Source organism: Colobus angolensis, unplaced genomic scaffold (assembly GCF_000951035.1).
Source record: "Colobus angolensis palliatus isolate OR3802 unplaced genomic scaffold, Cang.pa_1.0 Scaffold20, whole genome shotgun sequence".
Classification (NCBI taxonomy): domain Eukaryota; kingdom Metazoa; phylum Chordata; class Mammalia; order Primates; family Cercopithecidae; genus Colobus; species Colobus angolensis.
Window position 1 is genome coordinate 7,028,902 of NW_012115155.1, and position 19,989 is coordinate 7,048,890.

The following is a 19,989-nucleotide window of genomic DNA, read 5'->3' on the forward strand; positions in this document are numbered from 1 at the left end:
TTGGTGGCGGGCACCTGTAGTCCCAGCTACTCGGGACGCTGAGGCAGGAGAATGGCGTGAACCCGGGAGGCGGAGCTTGCAGTGAGCTGAGATCCCGCCACTGCACTCCAGCCTGGGCAACAGATTGAGACTCCATCTCAAAAAAAAAGAAAAGAAAAGAAAAAGAAAAAAGGGAAAAGCAAACTTACTCCTAGTTGTCTCCTTTGTAAAGGCTAAAACAACCAGTTAAAAATGGAAATTTAGTTCACTGTGCAATTGAGTTCATAACTCACTGTGTCATTATGTTTCGTCAGCATCTGTAATTGAAATAATCCCCCCGTTTTGTGTCACTATCACCAGGCTCTGTAAGTCTCAAACCTTAAGAAGTGCATTGTTGCCCAAGAAACCACCCACCCCAGTCATCTTCTTCTACATTAATAAACTTGTTGACTAAGTCACATGCAAGAAAATGTGCAATAGATCTTTCATTCTTCACTTCTGCTAAAAGAAAAATGACACTAACAAGATATATGAAGAGTTATTCAAATCCACTATGGGGAGTGACTACAAAATGATAAAAACAAAACCAAACAAAACATTTGACTACATAAATCTTCTCTTTATTCTACACACTCTCTAGGAAAGAAATAATGAACCTTTCTCTATGATCTGCTTGTGCTTATAATTGATTTATCTTGTGGTTAAAGAGAGTTACTTACCAAAGTTGAGACAGACAAGAGAATGCAATTTGGGTTTGGCCTCCTGGCCTGCTTGGGTATCACTTGTGGGAACTGAAAATATAATGATTGAACACATATTGTATTCTATGAATCATTACTTCAGAATGCAAGACGAGATGTATCCCTTAGGATAAATGTCTTTGGACGTAACAAGTGAATGTCATACATATATTTATGAGTCTGCTGACCTGGTGGGATTTAGGAAAAACGACCCTTCTCTCCCCACTCTCCCCTGCCCCATGTCCCCCTCACGTCCTCCCCGTTTCTAATCATTTCCTTGCTTTCCTCAAACCCATTGACCCACCACTGGGCCAGTCTGACTAATGCCAGGAATTCTTTGAATTATCTATTCATTCCTTTAACTTACAGCTTTGTTTCTCACTTAACATCTCTATTCCCTGTCTAAGATTATGCATTTCAATTTCTCATCTGATCCACTTTGATAAGAACACATTTGTCTCTGGTCATTTGCCAGACTTAATAAAGATGTAGAATAATTTCTAGAATGAGGCTAAGATGAGAGATCCTGAGGGTACAGAAAATGAATGACCAGTTGGTCCTGACCTTGGTATTTTCCCTTCCACCTTCTCCTCCTCTCCATTAGTACATCTAGCAGACCTCAGAGACCTGTGTGTGGCTTTTACTCATCCATATGTGTAGACCTGAGTCTGAGGATTTGAAACAAAAGTTGCGTTCTTTAAGGCCAGGCTGTACCTCCGCCTCCCCTGGGTTCTCCCACGAGTTTCAGCACCAAATAAATACCTTCTAATGGGACTTAGCTTAGTTTCCTGGCTTGTCTCTCAACACACATTTTTTTGATATCAGAGGGGTAGGCTGGTGGAATACTGGATTTCTGATGGGAACAAAACCCTCTGAAATATTAAATCTGCCTGATTCTTGAATAATTTTCAAGAAACATAAAATCTCTCTGAAACCTATAAGATATATCCTCAGCAGAAAGTTACAAGCCTATTGTGTAGGCTTGCAAAAAGAAATCTGTCTTCTAAATCGTAATGTGAGAAAAAGCTCAAGGATTAATCAGCACATATGTATTAAGGACCTGATTCTAGCCATTGTAAAGGTGCAAGAGAAGGCATAAAGGAGCAGCAGTGATTGAACAGTATTGTACTCTATATAATTTTCTTTCTCTCTTTCCCTCCCTCCCTCCCTCCCTTCCTCCCTTCCTCCCTTCCTCCCTTCCTTCCTTTCTTTCTTTCTTTCTCTTTCTTTCTTTTTTGAGACAGAGTCTCGCCTTGTGGCCCAGGCTGGAGTGCAATGGTGTGATCTCGGCTCACTGCAGCCTCAGCCTCCCTGGTTCAAGCTATTCCTCTGCCTCAGCCTCCTGAGTTCAAGTGATTCTCCTGCCTCAGCCTCCCAAGTAGCTGGAATTACAGGCGCCTGCCACCATGCCTGGCTAATTTTTGTATTTTTAGTAGAAATGGGGTTTCACCATGTTGGCCAGGCTGGTCTTGAACTCCTGACCTCAGATGATCAGCCTGTCTTGGCCTCCCAAAATGCTGGGATTACAGTCATGCGCCACCGCGCCTGGCCTGTTCTATGATCTTAATGAAGCCTCACCATACACCCGCACAATAGATTGATTTTTATTTTATAGATCAAGTAGCTGAGACTTAGGTAATTCCAATGTCAATATGGCTAATCAGCGAGTGACATGAGTTTGACTCCATGTCTATCTGGCTCTGGTCTACCCATCTTCCACTCCACTGCACTGCACTGCACAAGCATTAGGAAGCCTACTGAAGTTTTCTAAGTTGGTATGCTTAACAGCTTCCGTCTAACTTTGCCAGAAAGGACAGTCCCACTCTGTGCCTTCCACTTCAGATGAAACTGTGCTGAACTGTTTTTTTTTCCACAAGAAACATGGCCATCTGAAGTTTTACTCTTAAACCTGTAAAATACAGGAACTATAATCTTTCACTTTTTTTGTGTGTGTATACGGCAAGAGCCTGAGGGAGGGGTTTCCCAGCCTAGAAGGATGTGTATTTTTTTCTTAACTTTTATTTTAGGTTCAGGGGTAGATTTGCAGGTTTATTATATAGGTAAACTTGTGTAATGGGGATTTGTTGTATAGATTATTTTGTCACCCAGGCACTAAGCTTAGTACCCAATGGTTATATTCTCTGATTTTCTCCCTCCTCCCACCTGACATCCTCAAGTAGGATCCAGTGTCTGTTGCTCCCCTCTGCGTCCAAGTATTCTCATCATTTACCTCCCACTTGTAAATGAGACTATGGGGTATTTGCTTTTCTGTTCCTGCCTCAGTTTGCTAAAGATAGTGGCCTCTAGCTCCACCTATGTGTCTAGGACATGCATTTGTTTTTTTTTTGATGCTCTTTGGAATTCCAACTCTCACTGGAAACTTTAATAAAAAATTAATTTAGCCCTGCATGACAACAGAGGACTACTTAACTCCTACCCATGCCAACATTAAACCTAAATGTATTGAGCCCTATAATACCTTACATTTGTTTCCTTTTATTTAACCTCTTAGGGGGAACGTCATCCAGACAAAAAGGCTTCCTAGGATGCATTCGCTCCTTACACTTGAATGGACAGAAACTGGACCTGGAAGAGAGGGCAAAGGTCACATCTGGAGTCAGGCCAGGCTGCCCGGGTCACTGCAGCAGCTACGGCAGCATCTGCCACAACGGGGGCAAGTGTGTGGAGAAGCACAATGGCTACCTATGCGATTGCACCAATTCACCTTATGAAGGGCCCTTTTGCAAAAAAGGTACCTTAGTCGCTCCCTTTCTCCTGAGTGCAGTGCTATATCACCTACATGCTATGATCAGGCCATGTGATACTCACACTCTGAGACGGTCTTTATCATCTACTCTCCCTCTGTTTAGAGAGTCTGCATAGTTCCTCAAAGTAATTGCGTATACTTGTTGATATTGCGTGTGTTCACTGGCAATGCAACTGAACTGGATGGATAATTACAGGAAAACACCCTGCCCGTGGCCAAAAAGCCAACTGAGCAGGGAAAGAGGTGGACTCACATTTCTGTTGCTAGCTAGATTGTTAGTGAACACATTAATATTTCCACTTCCAATCCCTCTGTCTGCAAATGTAATCAAAGGATTGTAGAATCTAGCCCTGGGGGAGCCTTAGAGATACTTAAACCATCTTAAATTATTTTTACAACAAAGAGAGTATCAGTAAATTAGTAAACACAGCACCATGTATTTGGTGAAATCTCTCTATTCTGCAGGTGACTTGAGCGAATGTCTGAGGCTCTTTAAAAGCCCTGTCTGAAGGCTCATATTCAGTTCATTGGTGGGCTGGGACTGAAACACACATGAAAGTCAAAATTTCTGCTCCAGGGCTTTTTGTATACTCCTTCACAGTCTCATGAATTCATTACATTGACACAAATTAATAATCATGGACATACAGCTTGCACAAGGAATGAGGATCATTGTGTAAATTCTCCAGATAAATTCAAGATGCCTCAAGAAACTAGAAAATCTCAATATTCAGTATGAATACGTAGTATTTTTCAAACATAAGAAATATTTGGTGTACTCTCAATTTTTGCAATATTTAAAAGTTTATTTAATTGATGGAAAAACGTTTAATAAACAATGTAAACAATATTTCAAGAGCAGCAATTAAATTATTCAAATAAAATGGTTGAACCACTTTGAGACACCATTTACAAACAAACAATCATAGCAATTATAAATATGAATGGGCTCATATTATGAGCTAAACAAGGGAAGTGCTGTTAGGTATTCACACTGGGGGAGGTGTCTGAACAACTTCCCCTGAGAAGTGTGACTGCTCCTCTTAAAGCCATCCCACACGCTAGGAGCAGCACAAACAATAAATGCCATGAGACCCAGGCACTGAAACGCACAAGCATTCTTCTCAGCATCTCTACCCAAGACTTTTGTTTGGAAGAACATGAACAGGAGACCTCTCTGCATTTCTCTGGGGACATTATTCAAAGATCTTTTGGATCATATTGTTCTAAATTTGCCTCATTTCTCTTTTGTGGTTGTTGTCTCCTTTCTCCAAAACCATTCCTATTAATTTTCTTCCATCCTCAGCCCTGGATCTTTTCCCTGCATGTGCTGCAACATCTGTGTGCTCCCTCCCACTTTTAATTATGATCTGCAAGTTACACAGGCAAATGTGTGCCTAGCCTTTCCATGTGCACTGTAGTTTACTGTTTCCAAACTGTTCATTCTTTCTGATATTTCTAAGAAAATGATTCCCTCTATATTTAGTCCTCACAATGTATGTGAGATGGCCTTTTCAGTCACACCTTTGAGCCCTGCCAACTACCTCTGGGAAATGCGGCTGGAACTGAAACGGGGAGCCATAGGCTACAAGATGGTTCTGAACAGAGGGTGGTCTGTTGGGCGATTGGTGCAGCCTTCCATGCTACTTACTATGGCACTGTATATTTCAAGGAGATGGTGTGTAAATACTGAATATATCTTGGATAGAATTAGGGACTTTTTTTTCATGATCAATTCCTAGGTCAGAACTATGTTTCATTGGCCATTTTTCCGTTTCTCATAATGGTACGAAGAAGGAATCATCATAAAAAATAAACTAGTAATTAACTGCAACATATACTCCTCATCCAAACAAATACAGCAGGTATTAAAATCTAAATTTGACTTATTAGGGGTTCATAAAGGTGCACTAACTTGCTAAATGTCAGGAGGTCCATCTAGCTTGTCTTCGGTTCATTTGTTCTCTTTGTGACCCTAATTTCATTCTATATGTGAACATGGTAGTAGTATTCCATCGCTTCAAATATGCAGCTTTTGTTTTGTGTAATTTTTCTCTGTCTTTCCATTATTGAGATGTAATTTATATATCATAAAACCCACCCTTTTAAGGTGTATAATTCAGTGATGTTTAGGATAGTCACACAGTTGTATAACCATCACCACCATCAGTTTCAGAATATTTTCATCATCTCAAAAAGAAATTCCATATCATTAGCAGTCACTCCCCAGTTACCTCTTCCCGCATCCCTGGAAACTACTAATCTACTTTCTTTTCCTGTAGATTTGCCCATCCTGAGCCTTTCATATAAATAGAACCATATAGTATGTGATCTTTTTGTGTCTGATTTCTTTTACTTCACATACTATTCTCCCAGTTCATCCATGTTATAACATTCATAATTACTTTATTCATTTTTAATTGCCAAAGAGTGTTCCATAGTGTGAAAGTACCACAGTTTGTTTATCCGTTCATCTATTGATCAGTTAATGAATGTTGAGATGGTTTCATTTATTTGGCTATTATACATAACACTGCTATAAATATGTATACATTTTTGTGCAGACACATATTGTCTATCCTCTTGGATATAAACCTAGAAGTGAGATTGTTGTGTCATACGGTAACTATAGGTTTAATCTTTTTGAGGAACTGCCAAACTTTTCCAGAGCGGCTGCTTCATTTTGCATTCTCACTGGCAGTGAATGAGGGCTCCAATTTCTTCACCTTCTTGCCAACACTTTTTACTGTCTGACTTTTTGATAATAGACATCCTAGTGAATATGAAATGCTATTGCATTGTGGTTTTGACTTGCATTCCCTAATGACTAATGATATTGGACATCTTTTCCTGCGCTTGTTGTCCATTTGTATACATAAATATTTTGGAGAAATGTCTAACATCTTTTGTAGATTTTAAATTTTTTCTTCTTTTTACTAGTCAGTTGTAATAATTTGTTGTATGTTTGGAATATAATTCCCTGATGAGATATATAATTTACAAATGTTTTCTCCAGTTCTATGAGTTGTATTTTGTCTTCTTCATAGTATCTTTTGAAACACTAAAGTTTTAAATTCTGATCAAATTCATTTTCCCTAGTCTCCTATCTTTTTTGCTTATATATTTAGGATCATAGCCAAGGAAACCTTACTTAATCCAAGATCATGAAAATTTATACCTATGGTTTCTCCTAAGAGTTTTATAGTTTTACCTCTCACAGTTAGGTCTTTGATGCATTTTGAGTGAATTTTCGTATTTGTTGTGAGGTAGAGGGTCCAGCTTTAATCTTTTGCATTTGGATATATCCTTGTCTCAGCACCATTTGTTGATGTGTGTTTGTCGTTAGCTCTCTTAACCCCCCTACACACACACCATTAATAAAGAACCTGGATATGACTGTCATAGTGTTTTAATTTAAATGTTTTTCTTCCTAATTAAAACGTAAGATAATTATTTATAAAATGTGTTTGAAAATTTATTTAGAAATCTAGAAAAGTTAAAACCCAATCTAATACTCAGAAATAATCATTAATAGGGAACTTGTACTTCCTTCTAGTTTTTTTCCCCTTGCACTTAATATAACTAAGATAATTTTGTCCATTACATTTTATATTCTGGATTTTCTGTATTTCCTTTCAAAAGCATTCCTATGTAAGTCATCAGTATATGTAAGCATTCGCCTTAATGACTGCAATATGTTCCACCTGGTGCTACTGCCTTTTCTTGTCCATCCTTTTACCAGAGCATTACCGCTCACAGAGAAATCATGGAGCTCTGGCACCACCCCTGCCCAAGTTCAGGTTCTGGTTTGTCTCCAGTCCACGTTGTGTGACACTGGTTGTGTACCTTAACGTCAAGATTCCTTGGTTTCCTCATCTATGAGATGTGGCAAGTGCAGAACTCTTTCACAGGTAGTCGTGTTTAACATTCGATGAGCACTCCACAAAGCACATGCCCACGGCATGTAAAGTCTCACTAACTGCTGGCTCTTCTTATTGATTGAAATTTTTCATTATCTAAAATTTTGTGTGTAAATAATGCTATGATAAACACATATATTGATTATTTTCTTAATAACAGAATTCCAGTGAAAAAATAAAAGTATGTACATTTGGGTACTCTTTACATTGCCAAATATCTGTCCAGAAATCATTTAATATTTATATTCCTTTCAACTTATACCATTTATTTACTTTTTATTATGGAAAAATGGCAAACATATGCTGTAGGACAGGGAAGAATTTAAGAACTCCCATTCACTGGTTATCTAACTTCAACAGTTACAAACACATGATCATTTTTATTTCATCAATACACTCACCTCCTATCCTCCCCCTTTATTATTTTGAAGAAAATCCCAGATATAGGCCGGGCACGGTGGCTCAAGCCTGTAATCCCAGCACTTTGGGAGGCCGAGACGGGCGGATCACGAGGTCAGGAGATCGAGACCATCCTGGCTAACACGGTGAAACCCCGTCTCTACTAAAAAATGACAAAAAAACTAGCCGGGCGAGGTGGCGGGTGCCTGTAGTCCCAGCTACTGGGGAGGCTGAGGCAGGAGAATGGCGTGAACCTGGGAGGTGGAGCTTGCAGTGAGCTGAGATCCGGCCACTGCACTCCAGCCTGGGCGACGGAGCAAGACTCTGTCTCAAAAAAAAAAAAAAAAAAAAAATCCCAGATATAATACTATTTCATCTATAAATATTACATCATGTATTACTAAAAGATAAGCACTCATGATAAACACATAACTACAGGATCATTATCATAAGAAAATTATAATAATATTTGAAATAATTTCTCAGTGTTCAAATTTCCAATTGTTTTGTTTTTATTCAGTTTGTTTGATTTTATCTAAATTAATTACAGCTTGGATAATTTCTGGGTAATTTCTAGACTATTCATTAGCCAGGACTGGTCTTTCTGTTTGTTCTAATTCCAAATCTAATTATCCTACTATTATTAAAACTGGCTACTGTTCATTGAGTTCCTACTATGTGCTGTGCTTTCAGGTACTTTCTTCCAATCCTTTCACCCACCCCAAGACTGAATTCATCCTGATTTACATTTGAGTAACCTGAGGTCGAGTGGGATTCTGTGATTGTAGGACATGGGTAGATTCAGGTTCTATCTCCAAGTCTACAGGCTGGATGGAAGCTCAGAGACGCACCCTCCAGTACCATCCCATTTCCAGCTCCTCCTCCTAGTTCATGTCACCCATCAATGCCCTGTCGATATGGAGATCCCCTTGCAGGTCTCAGGAGGCTCGTCTCTCAGAGACATCCAGCTCTGGAAAACATTGTCTCTGTCACTAACACATCAAACCCAAGGTTAATTTCCATTGGTCCACTGGTATTTTTGTTTTGTTTTGTTTTGTTTTGTTTGACAGAGTCTCTCTCTGTCACCCAGGCTGGAGTGCAGTGGTGCAATCTCGGCTCACTGCAATCTCCGCCTCTTGGGTTCAAGCGATTCGCCTGTCTTGGCCTCCCCAGTAGCTGGGATTACAAGAGCCTGCCACCACATCCAGCTAATTTTTGTATTTTTAGTAGAGACAGGGTTTCACCATATTGGCCAGGCTGGACTCGAACTCCTGACCTCAGGTGATCCAACCACGGCCTCCCAATGTGCTGGGATTATAGGCATGAGCCACCACACCCTACCCAGATGTTAGTTTTTTTAAAATGTGTGTCTTACCATCTCAGAACCTAGTTAGCATAGGTTCTTCCACCTATGCTCAAGTGGGTGCTCAAGGGGTATTGTTGATAGTGGTTCTGTGGCCTTGGAGAAGCATCATGGTCATTTGAAATCACTTTCAAGTTAAGTGTCTTTATCCTTTTTGGCCAGTGGTTTTTTTTTTTTTTTTTTTTGAGACGGAGTCTTGCTCTGTCGCCCAAGCTGGAGTGCAGTGACCGGATCTCAGCTCACTGCAAGCTCTGCCTCGCGGGTTTACGCCATTCTCCTGCCTCAGCCTCCCCAGTAGCTGGGACTACAGACGCCCGCCACCTCGCCCGGCTAGTTTTTTGTATTTTTAGTAGAGACGGGGTTTCACCGTGTTAGCCAGGATGGTCTCGATCTCCTGACCTTGTGATCTGCCCGTCTCAGCCTCCCCAAGTGCTGGGATTATAGGCTTGAGCCACCGCGCCCGGCTGTGGCCAGTGGTTTTAAATGTTCAGCTAACTCAATTCATCTGATCAAAAGCTTACACTCTTAAATTATAAAGTATAAGAAACTGAAAGAATAATAGAGTCCAGGTGTATTGCTGAATTTAGCTTTATGATAAAACAGACAATATTTAAACATTAAAAATAATTAGAACTGGGGCTGGAGGAAGAGTGACAACAGAAATTTGGTCTGACATCCCTAATTACAAAATGCTTTTCATTTTTAATTTATTGTCTTAAGTATAAAGAGAAAAGTAATATCCTGTATATGCCTATATCTATATTTATGTTATTCCTAACAGAATGCTCTGAATTTTACTTCTGTTTAAGCAGACACACAAATATCAAATAAGAGTCATTTATTTTGTTAACTAAGAGGCCGTAGCTCAAAATGCAGACCAAATATCCCTGAGAAAATTTACTCAAGAAAAATTCTTGAATCAAGCTGATGATAACCAGAATTCTCATTGTCACAGATGTCTGCTGCGTATTTTTATAATCAGGAGTAGCAAGGTTGTAACCTGTATGATAAATGCAAAATGCTTTCACTGAACCTTTAGTATAAATGAACTAGTATTCCCAATCTGCTAGGCAATATGCATAAATATGCAACTTTAATTTTTTGGCACTGTAACAGACTGTTACAGAATTTTCACAAGGTGGAACACATTTGCAATAGAATTAGGAAGCCAAAGCCAGGTATCATTATATTCTAGGTGCCACCAACTCAATCAGAGACCTTCATGGGGAATTCAGAACCTTCCATATGCCATTTAGGACAAAAGGAAATTAATCATGCCAATATGGGTTGACGTTTACTGTGCAGTTTTTATGCCAGAGGTTTGCTGCCTGATCTAAGGTGTGCTGCCCCTGTGAAAGAGCCTTCCCCACACACTCTGTTACCGTATACAGATAAAATGTAAAGTGAGCTCAAGAGCAGCCTTGATCTAAGGAGAGCATCTCAGCATTTGGATAGATGAGCAGTTAATAAATGAATATATTGTATAAAGTCTGTTGGGGTGGCTTCAGGTGAAATTCTCTTCTAACACTCCGTACATTCAAACTGCACTGGGCAACTCTCTTAAGTGCTTTACATACATCAGCTCACATACATCAGAGAAATACTGAGGAGGTAGGTGTTAGGATTCCCATTCGCCAGAGAAGAAAACATTCTCCATAGAGTTCATTATCTTGCCTGGGACCACATGGTCGGCATGAAATCAAGTGGGACTCCAGATCCAGTGCTGACTCGCTCAGTGCTAGTTCCACGACACTAACGTGGTAACAGTTGGCGTGCTAGAGCATTCTTCAAGGAGGTTGGGTGACTTACAGATCCCGCTAAATGAATTTTATCAGTTTCTAGATCCAATATTTCTTCCTGGTGGTGGCAGATCTCCATTCAGTGTGTTATGCTAGAGGGACTGTTTCCCATAGGAAAGCCTATTTACCCAAGTCTGGGTTGTATTTTGGAACTCAGTACCAATGCCTACATATCTAAATAAGTGAGTTTAAGAGTTGGATACCTATGCCTTTTCTACTTTTTCCATAAATGTATTCTTTGCTATTTTGATTGTTCTTCACGCTTTACCCAACATCATAGAGAATTACTGCTGCTCACCCCAATGTCTTGCTCTGTATTTAGAGACCATCCACAATGTCCCTGAGATACCAGAAGAAGAACGCAAACTAAAACTGTCACGTTCTCAGTTTTGGGAGTAAGATGGTGCCAGTAGATTTCTCCATGCACTATCCTGGAGTCAGGGACATGTTATCTTTGCTTCTCAGGAAATTAGCCTGGCACACGGTCATTATTTTGCAGATGTATGTAGAGCTGGAATTAAACCACAGGAGGCAAACCTGAGCTTTCTTTTCTGGTTATGCAACCCTGTTCAAGGTTTGTTACCTATGAGAACGTTAAGTTTTTCATTTGTAAATAAGGACAGTGACTTCTGCCGCTTCAAAATTATTTTGGGGAACACGTTGTCTGATGCACGTAATACTCCTCACACAGTGCCCAGTGCATAGGAAACAAGAGAAAGCAGTTATGGCTAGCATGAGCAATGGACCTAAGTATTTCAATGTGTGCTCTCCCATCTTATATTTTACAGAGGTTTCTGCTGTTTTTGAGGCTGGCACGTCGGTTATGTACATGTTTCAAGAACCCTATCCTGTGACCAAGAATATAAGCCTGTCATCCTCAGCTATTTACACAGATTCAACTCCATCCAAGGAAAACATCGCATTTAGCTTTGTGACAGCCCAGACACCCAGTCTTTTGCTCTTTATCAATTCTTCTTCTCAGGACTTCCTGGCTGTTCTGCTCTGCAAGAATGGTGAGTGTGATGGCATGATGCTCAGCAGAGTCTCAGCCTAGGCTGGAGGGACGTTGTATGCCCTCCAGAACTCTGCATAATTTCAACCTCAAGTTGGTCCCACCTGGGAAGCTTATTTCCAGACTTCCAGCCAAATCCTTGATTATACTTTACCTTCATGAGTTGCAATTGGTATTCAGGGCCAGTGTCAATTCACTGCTGAAGTCTCAAATGCATTGACTTTAATTTGCCTCAACTGGATCGCAGTAATTCTTTGTTATTTATTCTGTGCTGGAATCCATTAAGTGCAAAGGAGAAGATCATAAGCATATCTGAATTTCAGAAGGACACTTGCCACATATATTTTGTCATCTATGCTGCAGTCTTTTTTACTGAGAGCTGTTAAAACAATGAGCATACTTGCAGGCTGTATTAACAGAAGGTGATTGTCCAGGTCTTACAGAGAAGTAGTTAGTATATAAGTCATAACCTTGGGGAATGGCTGGCTTGCTTCTGAGAATCAGATTTCTTTTTTTCAGGCTTTTTTTTTTAAGATAATGACAAACTGTGGCATTTGTTATTTTGAAACAGAAAGATTTGGAGCATTTTATTTGACAAAACTATAATACTATTGTTTTATAAATCAAAATGTTATCACTTCCTTTCTTTTTGTAATTACTCCAACTTGATACAAAATTCACAAAAAATACAAGGCATTTTTTTCCAAATGCTAAATAAACGATTAATTTTTAAAAATTTTTATTTATTATTTAAACTTCAAAACTACTGATAAGCTCAATAGCATAGTATCTGAGGAAGAGATCATTTTTCAATTTGCATGGTATCTAATAGGTTCTAGTGCCTAAATTGCCCATTATTAATTTAAGTAGTAGGTGAGAATCAGATTTTGAAAAGAATTTGGACAAAATGAAAGATGAGAAGTTGAGAGTGATAAGCAAAATGGAATACACTTCATGCACGGAATGGTGAACGACAGCAGTTAGGATGGCTACTATGAGTTAAGATTTTCTTCTGATACTGCTTAATTCCACTCTGCAAGGACGACTATTCTCCATACAGTCATGGCAGGAATACTATTAGATGAAAACCTTATGGGGTAGAACATACAATAGTATGATTTCAAAAAACACTGTACTGTGATCAAGAATACAACTTCCTTCCCCTTGTCATCTGCTGTTGTCATGAGATGGGGCTGGGGCTTGGCAGATTCTGCCCAAGCCGTGCCACTGAGTTTCTGCATGGACAGTGGTGGGACTTAGGAGAAAGGAAGCCCGGAGTGTTTCCCATACACAGAGTCCTCTCCAGGCCTTAGGAGAAGACTCTCAATGATTATCTTGCTTTATTTTTTCTTGGGTTTTTTCCACTTTGATTCATCTTGCTTTCCAGCTATTTACAACATCAAAAGCCATGAATAATGTGCGGGCATAAAGAAATGATCGAATGCTGAATCAGGCCTGAAGTGAAATAATAATGACGATGGACCACATGATGTAACAGGTGTCCTTCTTTCTAAGAGAAAAATAGAAGGGGAGGAAAATAGAGAGAAATAGAGACTAGGATGACAATGGCTCATTCCAAGCCCATCTGGAACCCACAAGAGAGATGGGTAAACACTATGAGTAATTAGATCTGTTTATCAATAGCCCTTTATGTGATTATGATTAGGACCATTCTATCAACACAGCAGGTCTTAGACTCTGCCCATCAGGGCTTTGTGAGGGTGATAAAGCTGACGGAGGACACTGAGGCATGGAGAAGTTCAGCAGGTGGATGTGCCAACGAGGTAATCTGTGGCACAGTGTGGACCAGAATCCAGGTTTCCCAATAGTTAGCCAGCAGCCTTCATTCTAAATAATATCATCTTCTAATGATGTCATTGGACCATAGTAAGATGGTTGGTTACAACCAATGCAAGACTTTTTCCAAAGCATCTTTTGGGTATAGTTCCATAGGCACAATTGTACCTGTCAGGCCATGCCCAGGGACATACAGCTGCCATGAAGACAGACAGTGCATAATGAATATAATTGTATCAAACTGCACACACACATATAACTCTGTACTGAGCACTATTTCAATTAATCCACACAACATTTACTTCTCATCACAACCCTTTTTGATTGATTTATTGTTGTAGAAACTGAGGCACTTCAAAATCTCACAGCAAGTAAGAAGCAGAGCTGGATTCACCCTCCCTTCTTCAGTCTCGTGGCATAATCTGTATTCTTAACCACCAGGGCTAAACAAAGAGTGTTTTTAAAATGCACAATGTTTTAAATAATGTGAATCTATTTAATTGAGAAAGCATTGTTGAATTCTTCCCTGCTCCTATCTTCTTACATCCTGAAGTCTTACTCTATTAAAAGCTGCCTGATCCCATAGGCATCTGCATGTTTTAAAATCCTGGCTACATGCAAGAATCAAGAAGGTACTTGTGCCTTGTCTGTATGATTGTTTAAGCTTAAGTCTCAGGGCATGTGTGAAAGTTCAGGTGTAAGTCCTGAGCCAAATATGAGTGAGCATGGTCTATGACACAGTCCTCGGGAGGTCCTGAGAGCATGTGCCCAAAGTGGTCAGGGTTTTATATTTTAGGTTTTATATATTTTAGTTAGCTCAGGCTAACTCATGGGAGATGGATGTCCAGGACATTGTTATTAATAGAGTGTCCCCCTTCCCCCACTCCAGCTCAGAACACCCCCACCACACCTTGCTCCAGGGAACCCACAGCAGTAGGTTGTGGGAAAGATGCCCTATTTAGAATCCTGGGCATCTTTTGCCATCTCCTTATACTGCAGAGATACAACTAAGATATGTGCTCAATCATTCATTTTTTCATTAACTCTCTGGGTAATTACTAGTCAAACTGCACAGTATCAGGAACTGTGAAGATAAGCAAAGAAAAGCAGGACTATGTGCTGTCTAAAGGCGATAAGGAATGACAGACTAAAAAATCTGCCTTTAACTTTTTGAAAGGCAATCTAGATAGAGGAGGCAATCGTGTTACCCAGATTTCTAAAGCAATCTAACTAGAAGGGAGATTTTGACTAAATTTTGAGATGAATCTTCTAGAAATTCAGGGATTATAACAGTAGAATAAAATACCTTCAGTGGTAGTGAATTCATTGCCGTTGAAGGTCCTCAAATGAAAATGCATGACTATTTGTTGGAGAAACCATAATAATTATCACAGGAGTGGATGAGAGGAAAAAATAATAACATCTGAGTTTCTTCCCAAGTCTTAGATTTTGTGATTCTTTATTCCCTTCTTGTGTAGTCTTACATTAATATTTCTTTCTGTTAAGGCTTCATTTGCAGACTTTGAAATGTTGCTTTGAGGAATAAAGAATCGATATTCTTACAGCTTGTTCCCAGTATGTTTGTTCTATTAGGCCATTGACCCAATTACCAGAGAATCCTGGGGGTGGGCATTGCATTATAAAGAACTGGGAATATTTTAATGTAACTTTGATACACTGTCATGAAAAAATATACCTGCGAAAATACTATTGAGAGTTAAAGATTATTAGAGATTGCAAAAAAATCAGAAAACCACGGGGTTTACAGGGGAAGGTTATTTATTATCTGCGAGAGCTTTCATGATAACATTGATTCAAACCTCCCTGAGAAGAGTTAAGAGTCTTCTGTTAGTCCAGTTGTCTTAGCCTTTGTGACTGAAGAAAGCCTTGGGAATCTGGTGGAAATTATGATGAGAGGGCCACTCTTATAGGGAGCCCATTTTGCTGTCTCCAAAAAAAATTGAGTATCCGCCTCCAGGTTGTGCACAATGGCTCTAATTTCAGCACTCTGGGTTAAGAAGTCAGCAGGTGGAGTAAGGTGGATGAGTTGCATAAACACTGCACACAATTCTCAGCTTGCAAATTTATTTAATGTAGTTGAACAGGCCAGAGGAAAGAAGATCAATGTGATTCAAAGCCATGGCTATAAGTCTCTCCCTGGCAGGGGTTTGATTTTCCAGGGTTGGAATTCTTCTTTGCCCTTTATCATTATTCTTGAAATTTCTCCAACTAGAGACTCATTCAGGTTAAACTGCTGCTGTGTTTTCAAAGGAAAACAGGTACTTCTTCCTAAATAAAAAGGAATAAGTTTAATTTCTGTAATGGAAGAACAGAGACAGAAAGAGAGACATTTTGAGGTCAGAGTTGTTAGGAAAGAGAAGGCGGTTTTAGTTCCATAACCTGGGGCTTTGGCCACAGACAACTTCTCTGAGTCTGGACAGTTGGAGGAGAAGGGGTCTTGAAGAGAGGAAAAGGGTCCAGAAAGGGAGATGAGCTGATTCTAAAGATACCCAGGACCTTCACAGAATTGTATTGAGTGATGGTGTTGCCTTCTCCACACTAGTGGGGATTTTTCTTTTAAATCTGCAACTCAGAAAATATTCATGGAACACCTACCAAGTGGCACACACTAGCTCATGTACTGGAGAGACAAAGACAGACAGAAAGGTCCCTTCCCTGGCTTTAAGAAGTCTAGTCGGCCGGGCGCGGTGGCTCAAGCCTGTAATCCCAGCACTTTGGGAGGCCGAGGCGGGCGGATCACGAGGTCAGGAGATCGAGACCATCTTGGCTAACACGGTGAAACCCCGTCTCTACTAAAAAATACAAAAAACGAGCCGGGCGTGGTGGCAGCGCCTGTGGTCCCAGCTACTGGGGAGGCTGAGGCAGGAGAATGGCAGGAACCAGGGAGGCGGAGCTTGCAGTGAGCCGAGGTGGCGCCACCGCACTCCAGCCTGGGTGACAGAGCGAGACTCCGTCTCAAAAAAAAAAAAAAAGAAATCTAGTTATGGGACAGAAACTCTTCTAGGTAGAGTGAGTTAAAGATGATCAGTTATCTCTGGGAGAGAAGGTCAGAAAAGGCTTCCTAGAGAGGGTGACGCTTGAGTTGGTCATGAAAGATAAATTAGTGTTCTCCAGCAGACATTATGTTTTTCACAAAAACAAAGATATTTATTTGATTTTTCCTCATTTTCTCCATTTTATTCACATTACAGTTGAAATCTATATATGCGTCATGATCAATTTCTGTTTCTATTCTTCCATCATCTTCTTTGCTGATAGAAATGCAACGTCAAATTCAGAATATGCACTAACTCTAGGGCCATCCATCCATGGTCAAATTCTTCGGGTACACAATCCAGATAAGGTTCCCAGGTCACCTGCCGGGCCAGCTGTGCAGCTGCCCTCCAGCACCAAATGGTTTGTCTGACTTTGCTTCAGGATTTCTTTTTATCAATCTTTTTTTTTAAGCATATGCATTCATAAGATGCACTGTCTGCATTTGTGATTGCACACACCTTGGAGGGAATAATGATGAACTGCGACACTTTATATTTTGAACACACTATCCAAGGGAGGCAAGAATAAGAAGGAAGCCAGGGAGGGAGCATTTTCAAAGCACAAAACTCTGCAGTGGCTAGCCAGGGCTGAGTCGACCTTAGAACACCCCTGCCATTACTGCTATCTTATGGAAGCCCTTCAAAGTGTAATGCTGCCTGCAGATAGCCGCTCCCTAACACCAACATATGCTTGATTTCCTCAGAGCAACAAGAATCCAGATAAACAGAAGGGGAAAAGCAAGCCTTGGAAGGATGATTTTGACAGCCTTACTAAGCCCTGACCACTTCAGTCTCTGGGCTTGTGTCAAGCAACACTTTGCTGGCTTTGAATTTAAAATTGCCAGTAGTCTTTTGCTATCTCCCAGACTTTGTTTTAGTTGTTTCTTTGCCTACGTTTTTGGGCTTTCCAACAATCTCTTGTACTTTCATCATCCATTTCACTGTAATGCGATTATGACACAGTGTGATCTCTAGAGGGCGATAAAGAGTCCTCCTCGTTACTTTCTCCTAGTGAAGGTCAAGGGATGATAAGGGCAGGACAGAGGGCACTTCCATTACCACAGGGTTGGATTAGGGTGCTAAGGTTGGGCCTGACTGGAGAAACAGTGGCATGCTGAGTAATACCGGATCTGGGTCATCTTGTTTTCTCTTCTCTTTGTTGTTGTTTATGCTTGATTTTGTGGTATGCTCCTAAGTTCCAAGAAAATTGCTATGAACTGAGCTGTGAACTACCCCCTTCCCAAAATCCATGTGTTGAAGCCCTGACCGTCAGTGTAGCTGTATTTGGAGTAAGAGGGTAATTAGGCTGAATGAAATTATGAGATTGGAGCCCTAATCTGACAGGATTAGTGTCCTTAAGGCAGGAGACACTAGAGAACTCTGTCTCCCGCTCTCTCTTTGAATGCCATGTGAGGACACTGAGAAGGCAACCATCTACAAGCCGAGAGGAGAGCCCTGAACAGGGACCGAGTCAGCCAGCACTTGTGTTTGTATTTCCCAGCCTCCAGAAGTTTGAGAAAATAAATTGTGTTGTCTGAGTCACTCACTCAGTCTATGACATTTTGTTGTAGCCAACTGAGTGGACAAAGGTCAAATGAGATGATGCAAGTAACTATACTGTGCAGACTGTAAATTATAAAACACACTTTATTTACTTATTGGTATAAGTAATAATATGAATGATCTGCATCCTGGGGTTATCAGAGCATGAATGTGAAGGCTAGGATTTAGGGCATTTGGGGTTAAAATTTAATACAAAGAGGAAGTGAAAATGTGCAGTGCCTAGAGGCAGAACACTTGGGCCTGGATGGGACATTACCCTGAAGAAGGAGAAAGATAAGGTACAGGGTGTCCTCTTGAATACCAGCTGTCTCCAGGCATAGGAAACAGATTTTAATATACACAAGCATGAAAACAAAACCTTTTCAAGAATGACTTTCTCAAATGCCGCCCGACACAGACCTTCAGGGAACTTCTCTGATGTTTCTAAAATAAAGAGAGGGGTGTGTGTGTGTGTGTGTGTGTGTGTGTGTGTGTGTGTAGAGAGAGAGAGAGCTATAATAACTAGGAAACAGAGTTATGTGTAGAACTAACTAACAAAGATTTCTGCTCACTGCGGGGCTAGTCCTTGCACAATACACCTGGGGCAACATAGTCAGACACAAGGAAACTCCCCACCTCAACCCCAACAACTTTGGCTGTGGAGCTAACTGGGCAGCATGTGCCAACATCAAAGAAAATCAAAATAGAGACAATAGCAGCTTCCAAGTCAGTCCTCTAAGACCCTCAGCAAAGAGCTAGTATGGAAATAAAGCCAACGAAAATGTCAAAATACAATCAACTCTACAAACACCTATTGTCTCGGTTTACCAGGGCTGCCAAAACAAAATACCACAGACGGAATGACATAAGCAACAACAATTTGTTTTCTAATGGTTCTGGTGACGGGAAGTCCAAGTTCAAGGTACTGGCAGTGTTGGCGTCTGGTGAGGACCCTGCCTCTGTGTTGGCCACCTTTTCCTGTGCGCTCACATGGTCTTCCCTCGTGTGTGAGGAGAAAGGGAGAGAGAGACAGAAGGGCTTTGCTGGTGTCTCTTCTTATAAAGACACTAATCCTGTTGGATCAGAGCCCCACCCTTATGACCTCATTTACTCTGAATTACTTCCTTAGAGACCTCCTTTCCAAATACAGCCACACCAGAATTAGTCTTCAACGTATGAATCTTGTGGAGACACAAACATTTATTCTATAATACCTACCATGTGCTAGATGCTGTTCTATGTGTTCATGGTAGAAAAATAAATATGGTGTAGTTGGCTTCAGAAAGATTCCTTGGGTTAAGATTAATATACAATTCCTCTTTGTAACGTCAGTGTGAGGCACAGTAACTTAGCACGTAGTTCACCTCTCATTATGCTTGGATTTATGTAATGTATTTTGAATCTAGTAGGAGGAGAAGTTACATATACAGTAAGAGGGGAAATGCTCTGTAGAATCCATGAGAAGATATTATAGGATGACATTGGGGCCATATCGGGGAGAGGGGGTAGCTCGTCCTGGTGCATTTTGAAAGTCTTCTAGTATAAATAGGCCTGAATATCCATTGCATTAATTGAGTTCTTAATCATATTCTTTTTGAGATTCTGTCCTGCCACC

General features: G+C 40.5%; 1 protein-coding gene across 1 annotated transcript in view; it reads left to right on the top strand.

The window, feature by feature from the left end:
* CNTNAP5 (contactin associated protein-like 5) overlaps positions 1 to 19,989 on the top strand; it is an 886,807-nt gene that overhangs the window by 753,225 nt on the left and 113,593 nt on the right. The window contains exons 18-19 of the mRNA XM_011941654.1: positions 3,232 to 3,471; positions 11,756 to 11,980. Coding sequence (XP_011797044.1) covers positions 3,232 to 3,471; positions 11,756 to 11,980 — 465 coding nt within the window. The remainder of the gene's footprint in view (positions 1 to 3,231; positions 3,472 to 11,755; positions 11,981 to 19,989) is intronic.